General features: G+C 39.8%; 1 protein-coding gene across 1 annotated transcript; it reads left to right on the top strand.

Annotated features, from left to right (window-relative positions):
- Positions 1–2,028: 2,028 nt before the first annotated feature.
- Positions 2,029–18,232, top strand: aldh1l2 (aldehyde dehydrogenase 1 family, member L2). The gene is made up of 23 exons (XM_034131407.1): positions 2,029–2,193; positions 3,608–3,752; positions 5,110–5,344; positions 7,275–7,440; positions 7,666–7,767; positions 8,827–8,916; positions 9,419–9,553; positions 9,714–9,839; positions 9,988–10,079; positions 10,306–10,453; positions 10,623–10,742; positions 10,831–10,958; positions 11,297–11,447; positions 11,576–11,646; positions 11,748–11,853; positions 12,005–12,092; positions 12,782–12,875; positions 12,968–13,067; positions 13,181–13,279; positions 14,780–14,945; positions 15,611–15,716; positions 15,812–16,011; positions 16,421–18,232. Exons 1-23 carry the CDS (start codon positions 2,146–2,148, stop codon positions 16,474–16,476), a joined length of 2,772 nt encoding a protein of 923 aa, XP_033987298.1. The 5' UTR covers positions 2,029–2,145; the 3' UTR covers positions 16,477–18,232.
- The last annotated feature ends 11 nt before the right edge of the window (positions 18,233–18,243 follow it).

Below are 18,243 nucleotides of genomic sequence, written 5' to 3'. Positions count from 1 at the left end.
TAAACCTATTAAGGACTAAAGAAATGTACTGTAAGAAGAATCCATCATAGCAAAATGTTAATTTATTTCTTCTGACAACTTTTTAAATATGTTCTATGTTATTAAAGTAATGTATTAATAAAGTAAATACATTTTAAGAAAGATGCAGGTTAGGTAATTGGCATATAATGTTAAATGCTAATAGACATAGCTAGGGCTGTGCAATTAATCGTATTTTAATCGCAATTACGATTTTGGCCTGCCACAATTACGAAAACAACATAATCGAAAAAAACAATTATTTCGCTTTGCTAGGTTGTGACAGTGCACTGCAACATATTTGATCTAATTAATTTTGGTCTCATTTATTTGTATTTATCATATTTATATATGTTTAGTAGCTTGTGGAAGTGCGCTCCAAAATATTTGTTGTTCTTGTTTATTGGTATTTATTATTTTGATATTTATTTAAATGTATCATTTATTTTACTTATTTTTGTATTGGTTTTTCAGTTGAATTATACGTTCAGGGTAATCAACAGTTAAAAAGATACTGTTCAAATTATTATTTGTATTTGTTTTAAAGTTCTATATATGGATTTTTTCAAAGTCAATGAATAATCGTATTTAATAATCGTGATATCAATTATTGACCCAAATAATCGTGATTATGATTTTTGCCATAATCGCACAGCCCTAGACATAGCTATCTATCCTATATTATCTATTCAAAAAGAAAAAGCTGTTATTGGTTGCTTTTGGCTGAGGTCACAAAACACTGGTTTTATAAAAAAAAATCTGTGATTAGACACCAGAAAAACATAGGAAGTCATTTAGAACAAATGAATTGACAAAGTCCTAAAACAGCCTGATGTTTGACAACCATATGTTGGTTCAATAAGGGATAGAGTGGATTATTTTTCTTATCAAGGCTGCATTTTTTTAAGGACTATGTACAGTAGGCTATATGACATATTGTGATTCATCCCTTGCCTCTGTTCTAAAACCACATACATTTGTAGCAGTCAGTGGCATCAGCAAAGCAGTGTTGTATTAATCGTGCAAGCATAATCATTTAAGTCATCGTTATTTGTACTACCTTATCGGATAAAGGGATTTCCTATTGGAAGAATGAGTTATCAGCTCCGCAGGGCACAGTCTACCTTGAAGGAAAAAAGGGGGGTATGTGTCTCTGCCCTGCTCCCCTACAGCCAGGTCGTCAGTGGACTCTTCGACCCTCTCCTCCACAGGAACCTGTGCAGGGCAGTTGAGTGTGGATGGTGCCAGCTGTGTGTTTGTCTGTGTGGGAGTGTGGGCAGGTGCAGAGCAGGTGAACGCTGCCAAGGCAAGTACAGAGAAACGTCTGGAAGCCTGTTTGAACCACTGTGGTGAAAACACATCCTGCTTGTTATAATGAGAAGATATCTCAAAAATATTGAGAACCTTTTTTTTTTGGCTTGGTATCTAAACATTTTTACAATGTATCTCAAAATAATGACAAATGTTCTCAATTATTTGGTTTAGTATCTTAACATTTGACATGTTCTTATATTTTCATTAATCTCAGAGGAAAAATATTTCAAAAATATATAAAAAACCACCTGGCTAATGTCTGCTTAGAGACACTTCTGTCTTGCTGTTTGTTTGTATTCGTTTTATACGAGTAGGCCTATACATTTTTTAGTTAATAGTTAATATCTCATCTTTAAAATCTCAAGAAATATGTGTTTTAATCACGTCTTTTTTAATGATTAAAGCAATTTACTAAACAATTTAAACATATAACCAATGATTGACTATATTTGTTTGCATTTCTGCAGTAATCATTTATAAATTCGTGTAAATACAGTCAGTTTTAAGACGTTATGCATTCCCACACATGACCGCGCATTCGAGGTGATGGCATGGGTGATAGTAAGCGTTGGCAAACATTACATACGTTATAAGCACCGCGTGAGCGCGCACGTACGGTGCACGTACTCAGGCTGCTGCTGTCGAGTAAGCTGGCTGTGGCGAGCCCTGACAACGGCCACTCCTCTAACCACACACTCACACACACTCACACATATAGAGGAAGGTGTGTGTGTGGCCAGCAGCAGATTCTGCAGCATTTGGATTTTATTTTCATTTTTTTATATTTTATATAATACACTAAACACCGCCATTATGTTGTGGACAGCGAGTCAAGTCTTAAGGAAATTCTCCACCTCGTCCGTGAGTAACGCTTCTTATTCTGCACCAAAGAATGAATGGTGCCTTTTATACTTGCATTGATAAAAACATACCGGTGAATACTGAACGCATGCCAGGTCGTAGTGTAGAGGACTGAGCCAGGCTCGACTCTGATTACGGTTCATTGAGTCACAGTTCATGTCTACGTTGTAAATAGTCACTCCATTAGCTACCATATTTAAAAAAAAACAGAGTCATGGATGGTGTATCAGTGCCACGTTACTGTGCGCTCCACTCTCTCACTGCTACTGTACAATATCTGGAGGAGTTGCATCAGCATATGAGCTCCACTGTACCGACAGCGGCTTAGATACGATCATGCTGGGCTGCAAACAGCTACCCATTCATTGTGATTACTTTGAGGTTGTAGCACTGTCATTTCCACAGTGTGCTGGTTGGAATATATGGCTTTGAATGCGTCATGAAGCACGTTTCTAAATCCAATGTCAGCTTCGAGTACTTGACAGGACATTTAATCTGAGCATGGGAAACCTGAAACCTCCTTCTCTCACACATGTGCTGTCACATTCAGATGGGAGTTGGCCACTTGAACTTCTCTCACTCTAGATTAGGTCTGTGCACTGTGTGTCAACCAATAGCTTTTCTCAGAGCTGGCTTTGAGCAATTTGACAGATTGAATGACATTTGGGCCAGGGGTGGAATCGTAATTTGAAGGGTCCTGGGACAGGCAAGAATGTGCCCCCCCTCAATCCCACCCCCATCTCGTTCAGTTCACGCTTTTAATGCACTCATACATGTTTTATATAAGGCTGACAATTCATTGAATTTCTTGCTAATAAGGTGACAAATGTATAACCATTTTTAAAATGAGTTAATTGCTTATTTAAAGTGTAAACAAAAACAAACCTTTAACTACAGTTTTTCATGTGTTTCAATCTTTGTAAATCGCACACAAAGTTAATAACTTTGGGATGGGACTGTGTGTCGGATACAACCATTAATCTGAAGTTTATAGACCAAACAATTAGTTGATTAATACAAATATTTTTACATATAAATCACAAATTAAATTATACTTGTGTAGCACCAGTAAGTAAGTAAGTCTTTGTAGCCAGTTATGAAGTTGTTTGCAGTAACTTACTCCAGTGTTGGTTCTTTTGATGAATAACTGAAGGTTTGGCATTGCTCAACTGTAGTTCATGTATTAAAGGTGCTTTCAGTGGATTTATATGTCAAGGAGATCAATGAATAATTACAGTTGCATAACATTTTTAGAGTAGAGTTCAAGAAAATGTGTTGTTAATCCTGTTCTCCTGAGAAAAAGCTCTTTGTACACACAAAGTTATTAAAGCGCTGTGGCTTGTATGAGACAACTAATGCAGATTCACACTGGGTGAAGCTGAAACTAATGTTTTTGTGTTCTCTCTACCTTCAGAATTACTACCAGAATAAGCTGAAACTAGCTATAATCGGCCAGAGCTTGTTCGGCCAGGAGGTGTACAGCAACCTGAGGAAGCAGGGGCACAAGGTGGTGGGTGTGTTCACAGTCCCCGACAAGGATGGCAAGGCAGACCCGCTGGGTGAGTTTTCTCCCATGTGTTGTTTCTGTCTATCTGTCACCTCAAAGCCAACAGTCTCTTGGAAAACAGGGCAGGGTGACAGCTGTGTGCAGTCTAGAATTGCACACAGCCATTTCTTGTTGGATGAGTTTATTATGAGTAGGATCTTTAAATTCCTTTTAAAACAATATGTGTCATTGTTTTTCAACCAGACACATTTATTTGCTTATTGGCAAAGTTATAGCTGAATAATAAATAGTCAATATAACAAATAAAGACCTATTTAACACAAGAATTAACAACGTAAATCTGTCCTTGTGTATAAATAGCTCCTGGTTCCATTTTAATTAGACATTGAGAGATAACAAATACATGGAAAGGAATCAATGTTTTGAGTTTGCATTAGAAATAATTGGAAAGAAAATGTTGGATGTGCCGGCCTGTGATGATCCTCCGTCCTGGGTGTGCGGTGGTCATTACAGGCCTGTGCTGTGGCTGAGGTAGATGCGTGTTGGCTCCAGAGTGCCCCTGCACAAAGATGGGCCTTTACCCTGCATTAGCTGCGCTATAGTGGCTCCATTGTCTGTGTGGGGAGAGGCCCTGTGTAGCCCCGAGATGCAGCTCTGAGGTGAAAAGTCTACAATCGAGCCGCACTCTTTGATATGATGCAATCTTTCCAGGAAAAATCCTCAGCAGCAGCTATCCTCCGCTGCCTCTTGACCATCCTACTTTACTCTGAGGGTTTAATATTGAACTATTTCCTTTCTTATTCACTGTACCTTTAAGCTGTCCTGCCTACTTTTCATTTTTTTATATTTTATATAATACACTAAACACCGCCATTATGTTGTGGACAGCGAGTCAAGTACTACTTGTCTGTGTTATACAAGCAGTAAGATTGTGTTAGTTGATTCTTTAGGATATGAACAATCTACTATAGTGTCTATTCAAAATGTTGATATTGATAAGATATTAATTTAGGAATGTTCTGTTAAAAATATTATATATTTCTTATGGTATATCAAAACAGATATACCTTCCTACAATATTTTGAATAGTTAAGATTCAACAATATCTTATAGTGTTTGATAATGTCAATTCAGACAAATCTCATATCTTAAATCCTGCAAAGTTTCCAAAAAGGTCCTAACTTGTGAAATGCATTGCAAGTTTGATCAATTATATAGATATTATAAATAAACTGAAGTGTGGAATACAGCTAGACCAATGAGCTGATATTATTTCTAAAGAAGCTAGGAAATCAATTTAAACACTATTGCTTTTAGGGTTAGGGCTCCAACCATGAACTCCAAATTTCCCGTTGCAATTTATTTCAGGTTTCTGAACTATACTTATAAATTCTCCTTTACTCTTTCAGCGGTGGCGGCAGAGAAGGACGGGACGCCGGTGTTCAAGTTCCCACGGTGGCGAGTCAAGGGGAAGCCCATCCCAGAGGTGGTGGAAGCGTACAAGACTGTGGGCGCCGAGCTCAACGTCATGCCCTTCTGCTCCCAGTTCATCCCCATGAACGTAATCGATGACCCCAAGCACGGCTCCATCATCTACCACCCCTCCATCCTGCCCCTGCATAGAGGAGCGTCGGCCATCAACTGGTGAGGAAGGGGGGAGGGGAAGGGGTGAGGGAAGAGTGGGTGATAATATCCTAAAATAATATATCTTTGATATCACACATCGAACAGGCCTTTAATAGGAAGCAGACAGTAAATAATATTTACTACATGACAGTATCACTGCTTTTCTGTGCTTTTGGCTCACTGCCCACATAGATTATCAGTAGTAAAGAAATGACCACAGCGACGTTCACATTCCTAACAGTCGTTTCAGATAACCTATTACGCGCAAACAAGTCTGGGTTATCAGTAAATCAACTTTTTACATAATAAATTGTCTTTAAATTACTATGTTGGGGAAAGTCCACAATAATATCATCTTCTGGTAAGAAATGAACACATGTGAAAGTTAAAACAAGGTTGTGCTATTGATTTAAGAGTCAAAGAATTCAAGAATAATTGCACCAACGTGTAAAACCATATGGGATCAAAGAACAGACATTAGACATGTTAATTACAACCCGTAACAGCCATATGATAATAACCTGACAATGGTCACAGTAGCACCATACTGTTATCAAATGCTAATATACACAGGAACACCAGACATGTGTATTACAAGTGTTAAGAAACCTCATGGTCACAGCCAATGTGAGGCCAGAATTAAACGCTTATTGAAACAAAATATAACTAAAAGAGTTTATATGATTACGTTTTGTTGAATTGTGAAATTCGATAACTTTTAAACCTAGAGAAATGCATAATACAAAACAATGTAATGTTTTGTTTTGTTTTGTTTGGCAGTGTATCCCATTTTTGGATTGGTTAGCAATTGTTTGTCTGCCAGAAGCTGTTATAGATTGACTTTTTGTACAGTTTTAATCCACATTTTTACAAAACACTATTCAGATCTTGGACATTTTTGACTATCTATCAAAAACATCGAGACGAATAAACACAAAAAGAGAGAATAAATGTATATACAATTAATTAAATTAAATTAAAAACAATAAGGTAGATAGCTAACCTAATTGCTATAAATTATTCCAATCAAAAGACAGGCTAAAATTTGTATGTTCAGATAGCATAAACAGTGACATTAAATACCACATTGTTTGGCATACAAATATTCTGGTATGACTAGTAGCCTGCGGTAGATAATTTTAGCTAATTTTAACTAACCCCTGATCGATATTCGATATTGTGTTAGCTCATTTGAACTTGTATCACTGGCTAAATGTGATAGCTTTATGAGTCTTCTCTAGTTCTCAACTTAATTTGAGCCTGTAACCATCCCTTTTGCTTTAACACAGCTGTTACGCAAAAGTTACACAAGCTAGCTTACTCTTTAATAGTTTGTGAATTGGACTTCAGAGAAATAAAGGTCAATAGTTCACACGCCCTCTGTTTTCCGGTTTCAGGGTGGAGCTAAAGGGTGTTTGCTGCTTTCGGTCTGTGTAGCAGGAAGTTTAAACCAGTTCTGTTTGACCCTAACCCGCTGGCAAACTGGTTTCCTTATCTCTCCCTCTTGCTAGTCTATTTCTCCTCCACCCTTACTATCTATCTGTTCCTTTTAGCACTGTCTAAATAAATAGCTTCTGTTTGTTTGCAACGGTAAAACACAACATGTTTAACTGTTTGGCAGTGGTGACATGCTACCTGCTGCATAAATTAATTGAAAGTCAGAAGATATAGTGGGATGAGGAGAGTAATTACTCTGTGATGTCTGTCCATTAACTATTATTAAAGCTAAAGCCAGTAGGCGGTTAGCCTAGCCTCTTGACTATGGGGGCCAACTGCTAGATTAGCTCTGTCCAAATATTTTACAGTCATCAAAGTTTAAAATTAGTCTGTATTTCACGTTTCAGGTAGTGAAAACTGAATTGTGCTAAACTGTAGTATCTTTGGTTAAAGACACTGTTTGCAGTCTCTGTAAAACTTCATGTGATTTTTGTGTTTTATGTTTTACAAGGACCCTGATCCATGGTGATAAGAAGGCTGGATTCTCAGTGTTCTGGGCTGATGATGGACTGGACACCGGACCAATCCTGCTGCAGAGGGAGTGTGCTGTGGAGCCCAATGACACTGTGGACACACTTTACAACCGCTTCCTCTTCCCAGAGGGCATCAAGGCTATGGTAACCATCTAGAATTCAATATTTTTGCATGAAGTAATCCTTTTGATCACATGAGGACCGTTATCAGGAAGAGTGTGTTATCAGCATGTATTTACATACAGGCTTTTTGAAATATAACAATCTATCAAGTAGTCCTGTCGGGACATATCTTCATACTCTTTCCCATGATGCTCAGTTGTCAGCCTTGTCTATCTTTCCACAACAACACACTGTTTCCTGGTGCAGGTGGAGTCAGTTCAGCTCATTGCTGATGGGAAGGCTCCCCGGATTCCCCAGACAGAGGAAGGAGCCACCTATGAAGGCATTCAGAAGAAATCCAACGCCAAGGTGAGAGCTCTCACTCCCAACATGCTGGATCACCAGCTGGGCAAAGTGGCGTTACTGTCGCAGAGCATTTTACAACAACAAAACTATATATTTTTTCTCACAAATTCAAGGTAACACCGGTTAGTAATTGATACAAATTGTCCTTTTGTGGGTAAAGTATTACTTTAAAGGAGCTCCTACATTCTCACCTGGTTCTTAACATTAAAATCCAATGATTTGTACATTTATAAATGAATCCTTGTCTAGAGTGTATGCATTGCAGCAACACCATGTGGCTGCAGCTATCTGCCTTAAAAATGTAGCAAAAATCAAAAAAGCTGCATTACATTGATGACTGGATTTACAGACAACGTATGTCGGTTAAATGTTCTGGTATGTGTGAGTGACATTTTTAGAATTCTAAAAGCTGGATCTATTTTGGTTAGGGTTCCTTGGTGTCAAATACCAATATTCATTAAGACCCTTTAGACCCTAACTTATCTCTTGTTAAACCTTTTTCTCTCATCACTCAAAAATGTGATAATTGTTCTCTAATAAAAAAACAGTTTTTCAAAAACATCTTGGAGACTGTAGTATTCCACGAGCATTTGGGCAAGGTGCTTCCCTTAACAGTGATGGGGCACATTATATACATCACTCCATCTAAAGGTATTACTGTGCTGAAGCTCAGGGTGCCACGTTTTACATAGAAAAATACACAGCATGAATTCTGCTACTTTTAGCTGTTGGACAGCTGCTTCAGAGAACTGCATATAAATGTACTGCTGGCCCAACATGTGGTCCAGGGACAGAGTGACTAGTGTTTATCTTACAAGAGTAAAGAAAGAGGTGGGGCCGGTCTTAGCTGCTCTCTGATTTGTCACTCATAGCCACGTTGCTGGCACTGTGTCAAAATTTGCTATTCTTAGTGCAGAAGTTTTTTTTTTCCCAGCATCAGCTTTCCACGTGTCTCTCACCAGCTGTTGGGCTTCCCTCTCATTCTCAGAAATGTAGACGACCTGATCTGAAAAGGAATCTGAGTCGTCAGCATTTTGACTGCGGTGTCTTTCTGTCCCTCAGGTCAACATGGCCCAGCCGGCTGAGACCATCCACAACTGGATCCGCGGCCATGACAAAGTCCCCGGAGCAACCACTGTCATCGATGGTCAGGTGTGTTTTTTGGAGCACAAATGCAAATAAAACACACACACACACAAGGTCAGACTTACAGAGGTTTGGATGGCTGATAATGATTCTGACATTCTACGGATGAGTTGAAATGCACAGTTTTACAGAGTGGGATCAATAAAACCACTTAATAAAGCATCTTTTCTTTTCAATCCTCTTTTTAATAATGAAATGTAAATTACTTTTCATAGCATTGACATGAAAGGTCATCACGTCTATCATCTATTGGCACTTTGTTAACTTTTTTGTAGTTTTTTTAATATACTTTTTTTTCATAAAAAATTGAAAATAACATATGCTATCAGCAAAAATACTAATGAAGGAAGTAAAGAATGTCTTATCAACCAGACATGAAATAAGAGTCGCAATTTACAAGACCAACTTGTCTTCAAACACATGTGCTGGACAGCAGTATATAGTAAATAATGACTTCAAACCGACAAAATATTGTTTTTTAAGTGCTTCTCTTGATGTCCCTCCTTAGACTGTGACCCTCTATGGCTCGTCCATGTTGGGGGGGTCGGCACCAGCTGGTCAGCCCCTGGAGATCGAGGGGGCATCGCAGCCCGGCCTGGTCACCAAGAACGGGCTGGTGCTGTATGGAACAGATGGGAAAGCTGTAAGTGTCTCTATCACCTGTTGTACGACAAAACAAATATTCAGAGTAAACAAAGGAAGCGCTGGGCGAGTGTAGCAACGCTCATGCCTCTGTTAGCTGATAAGTCAATTACAGAATGAGTTGACCCCCCTGTATTTGATCCATCCTGTTTATTCATCAGCTCCTGGTGAAGAACCTGCAGTTTGAAGATGGGAAGATGATCTCTGCTGCGAAATACTTCTCCTCTGGGGAAAGCTCCAGTGTGGAGCTGACTGATGATGAGAAGAAGATAGCAGAGGAGATCAGGGCAAGTTACTGGAGTTTGATTTTGTTTAGCTGATTGTGGCTGTGCAGGAGTTTTGTCGTCTCTTTAATGATGATATTAATCTTGACTCTTTTAACTTGATGTTTGACCCAAAGCCGATGCTGATATAGAATCCTTTTCTTTATCACAGAACATCTGGAAGGGCATCCTCAGCAATGTCCCCGCCGTTGAGGACACCACAGACTTCTTCAAGTCCGGAGCCGCCTCCATGGACGTGGTCAGGTGAGGGTCGTGGCTAGTGCGATAATCAGTCAGAAATGACCAGAGTGTGAGTGGATCTTTGTTTCTTTTAGCAGATGGCACCTTGTATGGCAGCCTCTGTCTCTGTAAGAATGGGTGAATGCTGACTTGTTTGTGAAAAGGCCTTAGAGGGGTCATAAAGACTGGAAAAGCGCTTTTCAAATGCAATTAATTTAGCTAAATATATATCTGAAATCTCTATGTCCAGGCTGGTTGAGGAGGTGAAGCAGAAGTGTGCCGGCATCCAGCTGCAGACCGAGGACGTGTACATGGCCACTACCTTCCAGGACTTCATCCAGATGTTTGTCCGCAGGCTAAGGGGAGAGGACCAGGAAGAAGAGCTGGTCGTCGACTATGTGAGTCTCCCACTTTGATGTCATAGTGAAGTCGAACTGTGTTCAACAGGCTGATATTTATTTTAATGTGAGATCCTTTAATTGAACTTCCAAATCAGACTGTCTTTAAAATTGTAATGTCTTTCATCACACTTCTGATTGTGGAATGTCACTGCTGTATTGCACCCAGGCAACCAAAGAGATAAACAACATGACATTGAAGATGCCACACCAGTGTTTTATCAACGGCAACTTTGAGGATGCTGAAAACGGCAAGGTCTACGATACCATCAACCCTACTGACGGATCGGTGAGTCACATGGACATACGGTCATATGAATCCACACAGAACATGTTCTTATTTTGAAACTGTGTGTGACCATTATGTCTTTCTCCAGGTGATCTGTAAGGTGGCCTACGCCTCTGTGGGTGATGTGGACCGGGCTGTGGCTGCTGCCAAAGAAGCTTTTTATGAAGGACCCTGGGGCAGGATGAACCCCAGAGACCGAGGAACTCTGCTTTTCAAGTGAGTAGCTCCACATAGAGGCCTAAAGTTGTATTACATACATAAACAAGCAATCAATCCTGATTATTCAAAGCCTGAAGAACACAGGTCTGCATGTGCTCTCAAAACACCTTTACCAGCAGACAAAGGGACTCTAGAGCAGGATTCAACACTTAGGAGTTACAAATAATAATTCCAGAATAGATAGGTCAGATAGCTAATAAGATAGTCCGCTAACTTTACCTCATATCCTATTTCGATACAGGCAGTGAAATGTTGGATTAGCAGTATCATTCTATGCCTGTGCAACATAACATTTTAGAACAAACCCTCACACTGTCCCCTTTGACTTCCTCCAGGCTGGCAGACCTGATGGAGGAGCACCAGGAGGAGCTGGCCACCATCGAGACCATCGACTCAGGCGCTGTGTACACGCTGGCCCTCAAGACACACGTTGGCATGTCCATCCAGACCTTCCGGTACTTCGCTGGCTGGTGTGACAAGATCCACGTGGGTTAACATTCAGGCACACACACACACACACACACACACACACACACACACACACACAAACACACTATGCATAATTAATAAACACTGATTTTAATATCAGAGGTGCGTGTGGTTCTTTGTTTTAGGGCAAGACGATCCCCATCAACCAAGCGAGGCCCAATCGCAATCTGACCTTCACTAAGAGAGAACCTATCGGGTAAATGCTCTAAATTTACTTAATGCTGCCCTGTGTTTTAAAGTTATTATTTAAATGTAATGAATGTATTTACAGAGGTGTGTGTGTTGTTTCTGCGTCAGTGTGTGTGCCATTATCATCCCATGGAACTACCCTCTCATGATGCTGGCGTGGAAGAGTGCTGCCTGCCTCGCAGCAGGAAACACACTTGTTCTTAAACCCGCACAGGTGAGAACACACACTCTCGTTTTAGTACATCAACTGTTTCTTTTTTTAGGTACATTCACCTTTTTTAAGATAAAGCACTGACCAAGGTTGAACTACTTACTGTGGTCTCAGAGGAGGTTGTGTCTCAAACATCTTTCTAAATATTTTTTAGGTCACTCCATTGACGGCACTGAAGTTTGCTGAGCTGTCAGCGAAAGCTGGCATTCCAAAAGGAGTCATTAACATTTTGCCCGGCTCAGGTATGAATACAAATACAGGATTCACATAGTCTAAAAAATGTGTTTATTTATTTATCAATCATCTGTAATATGTGTCCTTCATGTCATAATCTCAAATACACATATAAACTAAAAATCATAAATCAACAGCGCACACGTTTTATAAAATGCACATTTTTAAGTTTACATGCATCGGATTCAACAAAAAGTCCAAAAGCAACAATTAATGTGTTTCCAAATCCTAAATCCAAAACCTGATATCTTATTCCTCTGTCCATGAAGCATATGTTCTTTCATAAACTGCAAGAAATGCTCACTAGAGCACCAAATGTGGATTAATCCACCGCTGAAAATAGTCCCCGGAAAATAAATGAAGCATTTATTTACTATCAGTTTTACAAACTAAAGAATGTAACTGTTTATTTGTACTTGTATTTATAGATTTATCAGAAAATATCAAGGGATGGACGGACAAATTGTTGGTCTATAGTAATTGTATGCGATTTGTTGACAATTACCACTGTTACATAAGGATATACAGCCTACCTTCGATACCTTGTGCTGTTTTCTGTTTCTGTGACACCCTGTTGTGACAGGGAGAGAATAGGAATAACTCAAATGATCACCTTACTTTGATACTTTAATCTTTACATTTGGAAGATCCCTCATTGAACCATAATCTTTTCTCCTAACCCTGTTCTCTCTACAAGGTGGTATGGTGGGACAGCGCTTGTCTGACCACCCAGACATCCGCAAGCTTGGCTTCACTGGCTCAACACCCATCGGCAAACAGATCATGAAGAGGTATGACCTGAAACTTAATGACTCAGACTCAAACATTGTTACTGGATTTGGTCAAACTTCATGCCTCTTTTTTCTGTGATTTCCTGTCGCAGCTGTGCGCTCAGTAACCTGAAGAAGGTGTCTCTGGAGCTGGGAGGGAAGTCGCCCCTCATCATCTTCAGTGACTGTGACATGGACAAGGCTGTTCGCATGGTGAGAGCCTAGTGAGAGAGTGTCAAGGTCTTTCAGTGAGCTCAGGAACCAGCCATAAACTCTGCGTCAAATGCCTTGCTCTTAATTCTGTCTGTGTGTGTGCTGCTCCACAGGGCATGAGCTCGGTTTATTTCAACAAGGGAGAGAACTGCATTGCTGCTGGACGTCTGTTTGTGGAGGAGTCCATTCACGATGAGTACATCAGCCGAGTGGTGAGTAAGCCAAACACCAGAGGTGGGGGACTCGAGTCGCATATTTTTGGACTTGAGACTTGCTTGGCTAACATTGATAAAAGACTTGACTTGACTTTGACTTGGTATTCATGACTTGAGACTTGACTTGACTTGAGACAGATGACTCGAAACGACTTCACTTTTTTTTAAATAAAATATTTGCATTTGTTTTTGTATTGTACGGAGCCCCTAAAGGGCAATGAAAAGAAAATATATACTGTATCTCGTTCGCACGAGAAAGTTACCGGAGCGCCAAGTAGGAAGTGGAGCACACAGGAGACAACCGTTTCATTGCAGACTCTAATGTTTATGTTGGGAAATGGCAGTCCATACATTATTTTAGATATATTTCGAACTCGGACTCTCATTCACTTCATGAAATCGCTACAGCACCAGGACGTGTAACTCCGCCTCTGAGAAGTGCAGCACCAGTGCGCAAAGAGCTGTGCCTTTTACGCAACGCCTTCACTGTGTTTACTTTCATTAGAACAGCTGAAGAGCGACCGCAGGCTGGTACGTTTTAACCACACACACCTCTACACACACACACACACACACACACACACACACACACACTGCCCGATTAATCCCCCTATTACTCGTTTTATGAAGGAGATGTCCGGTCACTAAGGCACATGATGTGTGTGTGTGTTTGTGCTCTGCTCAGCTCTGCTCTGTGTGTGTGTGTGTGTTCGGTGTGTTTGTGTGTGTCCGACAACGGCATTTGTTTTCAAATTACCATAAACAGTAATTTACACACATCTGTCCAACTCCATGTATATGTGGGTGTTCCCAAATGAAAGAAATGTGTTTAATCTTAATGTTGCACTGTCTGCACACAAACACACACACATATCATGCGCCCTGGTACATACACTATTCCGTTGTATTGGCTTTGATGCAATATTTCTTTGTGCACAGACACAGTTAGGAAAACAATGAGACAGTGTCATATGGGAGCACCAGACCATGGAGGAATGCTGTGACCCTGCTGAAGGGGAGCCAGGGCAGGAGGCTTAACATGTTGATGTAAAAATATTTGTGTTGTACTCCTGTTATCACTTTAGAGACCTTTTAGAACTTTCAGCGCCCCACTCTCCATTGCTGTTTATCTTGAAAATAAAACAAAACTTTTCATAACTACAATATTTTAACTGATTTAAATGCGGAAACTGGGGTTATTGATCAGAATTTCGTTGGACTTGACTTGTGACTTGCTTGACCTGAGCAATGACTTGACTTGACTTGCTTGACTCTCACCACAGTGACTTGGGACTTGCTTGAGACTTGTAGTTTAAGACTTGAGACTTGCTCATGACTTGCACATGTATGACTTACTCCCACCTCTGCCAAACACTGACACACCCTCTGACACTTCCCATAAAGCAGTTTGATTGTGTCAAGTTGAGCAGAAGATACAAAAATATCATCATGAGTCAGAAAAATATCGTCTGTATTTCTCCACCATTTCCCTCTAAGGTGGAAGAGCTCAAGAAGATGAAGATCGGAGACCCTCTGGATCGTTCCACAGACCACGGCCCACAGAATCACAAAGCCCACATGGACAAGCTGCTGGAGTACTGCGAGGTCGGACTGAAGGAGGGGGCTACGCTGGTGTATGGGGGCAAACAGGTGGACAGGCCAGGTAAAACACACAGCCTCCCTCAGGCAATTGGCTTCTACACATTATGAACAACAGCAAAATGTCTGTGGTTCATTTTCATTACAGTCAGGTCACATTTACACACATACACAGGTGTATGTTTAGTAACAGTTAGCTTTAGCCGTATTTACTGTGACAACTCTGATTTTTTGTATAGCGAGGAGAAAATGTATCTTACATTTTATAAACATTACAGACAGGTTTTTATTTTAGATGTTTAAGTTTTTCACTTGTTGAATTTGTTTCAATTTGTTTGCGTTGAAGCTGTCTGTTCTTGTTTTCGGTCTTCTCTTTTGAAGTTTAGCATCATGTTAGCATTAGCTTATGTTCAAGGTTCAAGGTTCTTTATTGTCAAACTGACATAGCTACAGAGTAATTATGTCGTTGAAAATCTTATGTCACAGGCTTCTCCAACAATGCAACATAATAATAATACAGATAGTAAGAGTAATACAAAAAGAAAAATAGTTCTAAAATAAAGTGAGTATGTGGAATAGTGCAGTACGAGTCTATATACAAGTTATTGGAATGATATATAGTAGATATATATTACTAAGTAGCAGATGAATGTTTTGAAATTGTTTCAGCAGTTCAATTGTTTAACAGTTCAATTGATTAACAGTCTCACTGTGGTCGTGTTCCTTCAGGTTTCTTCATGGAGCCCACTGTGTTCACTGGTGTGGAGGACCACATGTTCCTCGCTAAAGAGGAGTCCTTCGGCCCCATCATGGTGGTGTCCAAATTCAAAGATGGGTGGGTCTTGAGATGTGTGAGAAAAAGAGTGTCTCACCCTGGTTGCTGCAGGGTTGTTGTTTACTTTGAGTCTCTAACCGGTTACCTCTCTACAGCGATGTGGACGGCGTGCTGCGGAGAGCCAACGACACAGAGTACGGCCTGGCGTCAGGCGTCTTCACACGCGACATCAACAAGGCCATGTACGTGAGCGAGCGGCTGGATGCTGGGACGGTTTTCGTCAACACCTACAACAAGACCGACGTGGCTTCACCTTTCGGAGGCTTTAAGCAGTCTGGCTTCGGAAAAGACCTCGGTGAGTAGAGACGTGGGGTTGGAAGATTAGAAAGTTGTGTTACTGTTTTAAATGTACTAATTAATCACTGTCATTATGAATAGTTTAGTTAGGAAATATTCCCAGGCGACTATTTAGAATAATCAAGTTGTTTATGCATCATGTCCAATAACAACCTTAAGGTGGCGACTATAGTTCTCCCATCAAGGCGAGAAATGGATTAAATCACACCTTGGACCAGTGTTTCCCCACACTGGATAAAAAGAGCAAAAGGCTTAAAAGAAAAACAAATATTTTAAATACTCTTTCTAGATTCAAATACTAGTTATTTCCACCTCTAAAAGTCAGTCAAATTAAATCTGACACCTGGTTTGGTTGAACTGTTCTCGAATCAGTGCAGTGATTTTTGTTCTGTTGTTCTGATCCACAGGAGAGGATGCTCTCTTGGAATACCTCAAGACCAAAGCAATTACCGTGGAGTACTGAGACTCACTGACCTCCATCTGAACAGGAAGAGACTCGTCTGCCTGCCTCAGTCAGACATCCAGCTTCATCTAGCATTGCTTCTGGACAGTGTGTGTGAATGAGAGGAGAGCCAAAGTTTGGACTACATGCCTGTCTGTTCTTGGCTTTCTATGTAAAAAAATTACATCATGGACAAGGGACATGTGTGGTTTATACGCGTCTGTGTATCCACACACAAAACCCAGAGTTGGACGCCTAATGGGAGCCGAACTAGCTCTGATTGTTCTCAAGGTTGCAGTTTTAAAGGATTGTGTTTTACGTTAAAACACCACATTTTCAACCTGAAACCTGTTTTCCCTTTATTATCAAGAATCAGTTTTGTTAAATCATCTAAAATGATGTCTTTCTCATTTAATTGTAATGCTGCCTTTATCATACTTAGTTAAGGAATGATCATCTACACAAAAACGTGAATGTTGAAGCTTGTGTTCAGTAGCCAGTGGACAGAATTGATCATTGACATAATGGGAAAACAGGATTCAGTTCAGAAAGCCTGAGTTACATTAGAATAATTTATCTGCATAAAAGTCGTTTTTAAGGAAAATCTTAACTCAAGGTCATTTCAACCCCATTAGCAGATTTAGACAGAGTTCAAGGGTAACTTGGTAGTTTGAACTTTTAAGTTTGTTTTACTATCTCAATCAGGGTGGGGCGAGAAGTGTGCACATGTAACCACGCCCACAGTGATGTCACAGTGTACTGACACACCCTGGAGTACATCTATATCACTGCAGGAAACTGAAAGAATTCACTTTCACACTCGCATTAAAACAAACTGATAGCAGGAAAATAAGGGATTTTTCACTATGTTTTATTCTTATTGATTCAATAATTAAGGTCTTAATGAGAACTGACTTCACAGCCAAATGCAAGTTTGTAAAGAACCATGCTTTTAGAATGATTTTTGTACCTGTCAGTTATATTTAACTTTTTAGCTGCTTCCTAGCATCATATTCTTAAAGAGGCCATATTATGCTTTTGGAGGTTTTCCCTTCCCTGTAGTGTGTTTGTGTGCATGTAAATGGTCTGCTAAGTCCCAAATCCCAAAGTCCCCTCAAGAGGGAGTTTCTCGAAATGAGCATGATAGGGCCCCTTTAAACTATGTCATGAAAAAAATCGTTTTCAAAAGACAAACATTCAGCAGTGATGCTAGTTGTTTCTTAAATTAAAATGTTTTTTTTAGACCGTTATCAAATCAAATCAATTACACAGCTTAGCAAAATTGACTTTGTTAGAAATTACAAACAGAAGTTATTCATTCTGATGTATTACTCTCATATTTCAAATTATATTATAAATCTTTATTTCTGTTTGTACTTATCAGTATTTAATTGTCACAATGGCAGCCATTTTTATTCTATCTCCATCACACACACTCTAGTTGTTAACATGTCTTCATTCTTTAGGCATACCCTGTTCCCCTTAGTAAATTTGACTTTTGTAAATATGTTTAGCAATACAGGGAGAATACTATTTGATATATTTTTGTCAGACAGAGGAAGACTGTATGTTACAACTCTGATATATTCTTAAAAGACACCAGCTAGATGTTTTTATGCATCACTAAGTGAAGAAGTACCCATATTATCATTAAAGGCAGGGCTAAGATGCAAGTGTTTTTTTCTCCTCCTTGGTGGAAAAGGTGAGATCTGCCCCCTCAATACATCTTCAGCTGGTACTGTCATACAATGGTGAATAAACTTTGATTTGAATTTGACTGTGTAATGC

Source organism: Trematomus bernacchii, unplaced genomic scaffold (assembly GCF_902827165.1).
Source record: "Trematomus bernacchii unplaced genomic scaffold, fTreBer1.1, whole genome shotgun sequence".
Lineage (NCBI taxonomy): Eukaryota > Metazoa > Chordata > Actinopteri > Perciformes > Nototheniidae > Trematomus > Trematomus bernacchii.
This window is presented reverse-complemented; position numbering and strand designations above follow the sequence as displayed.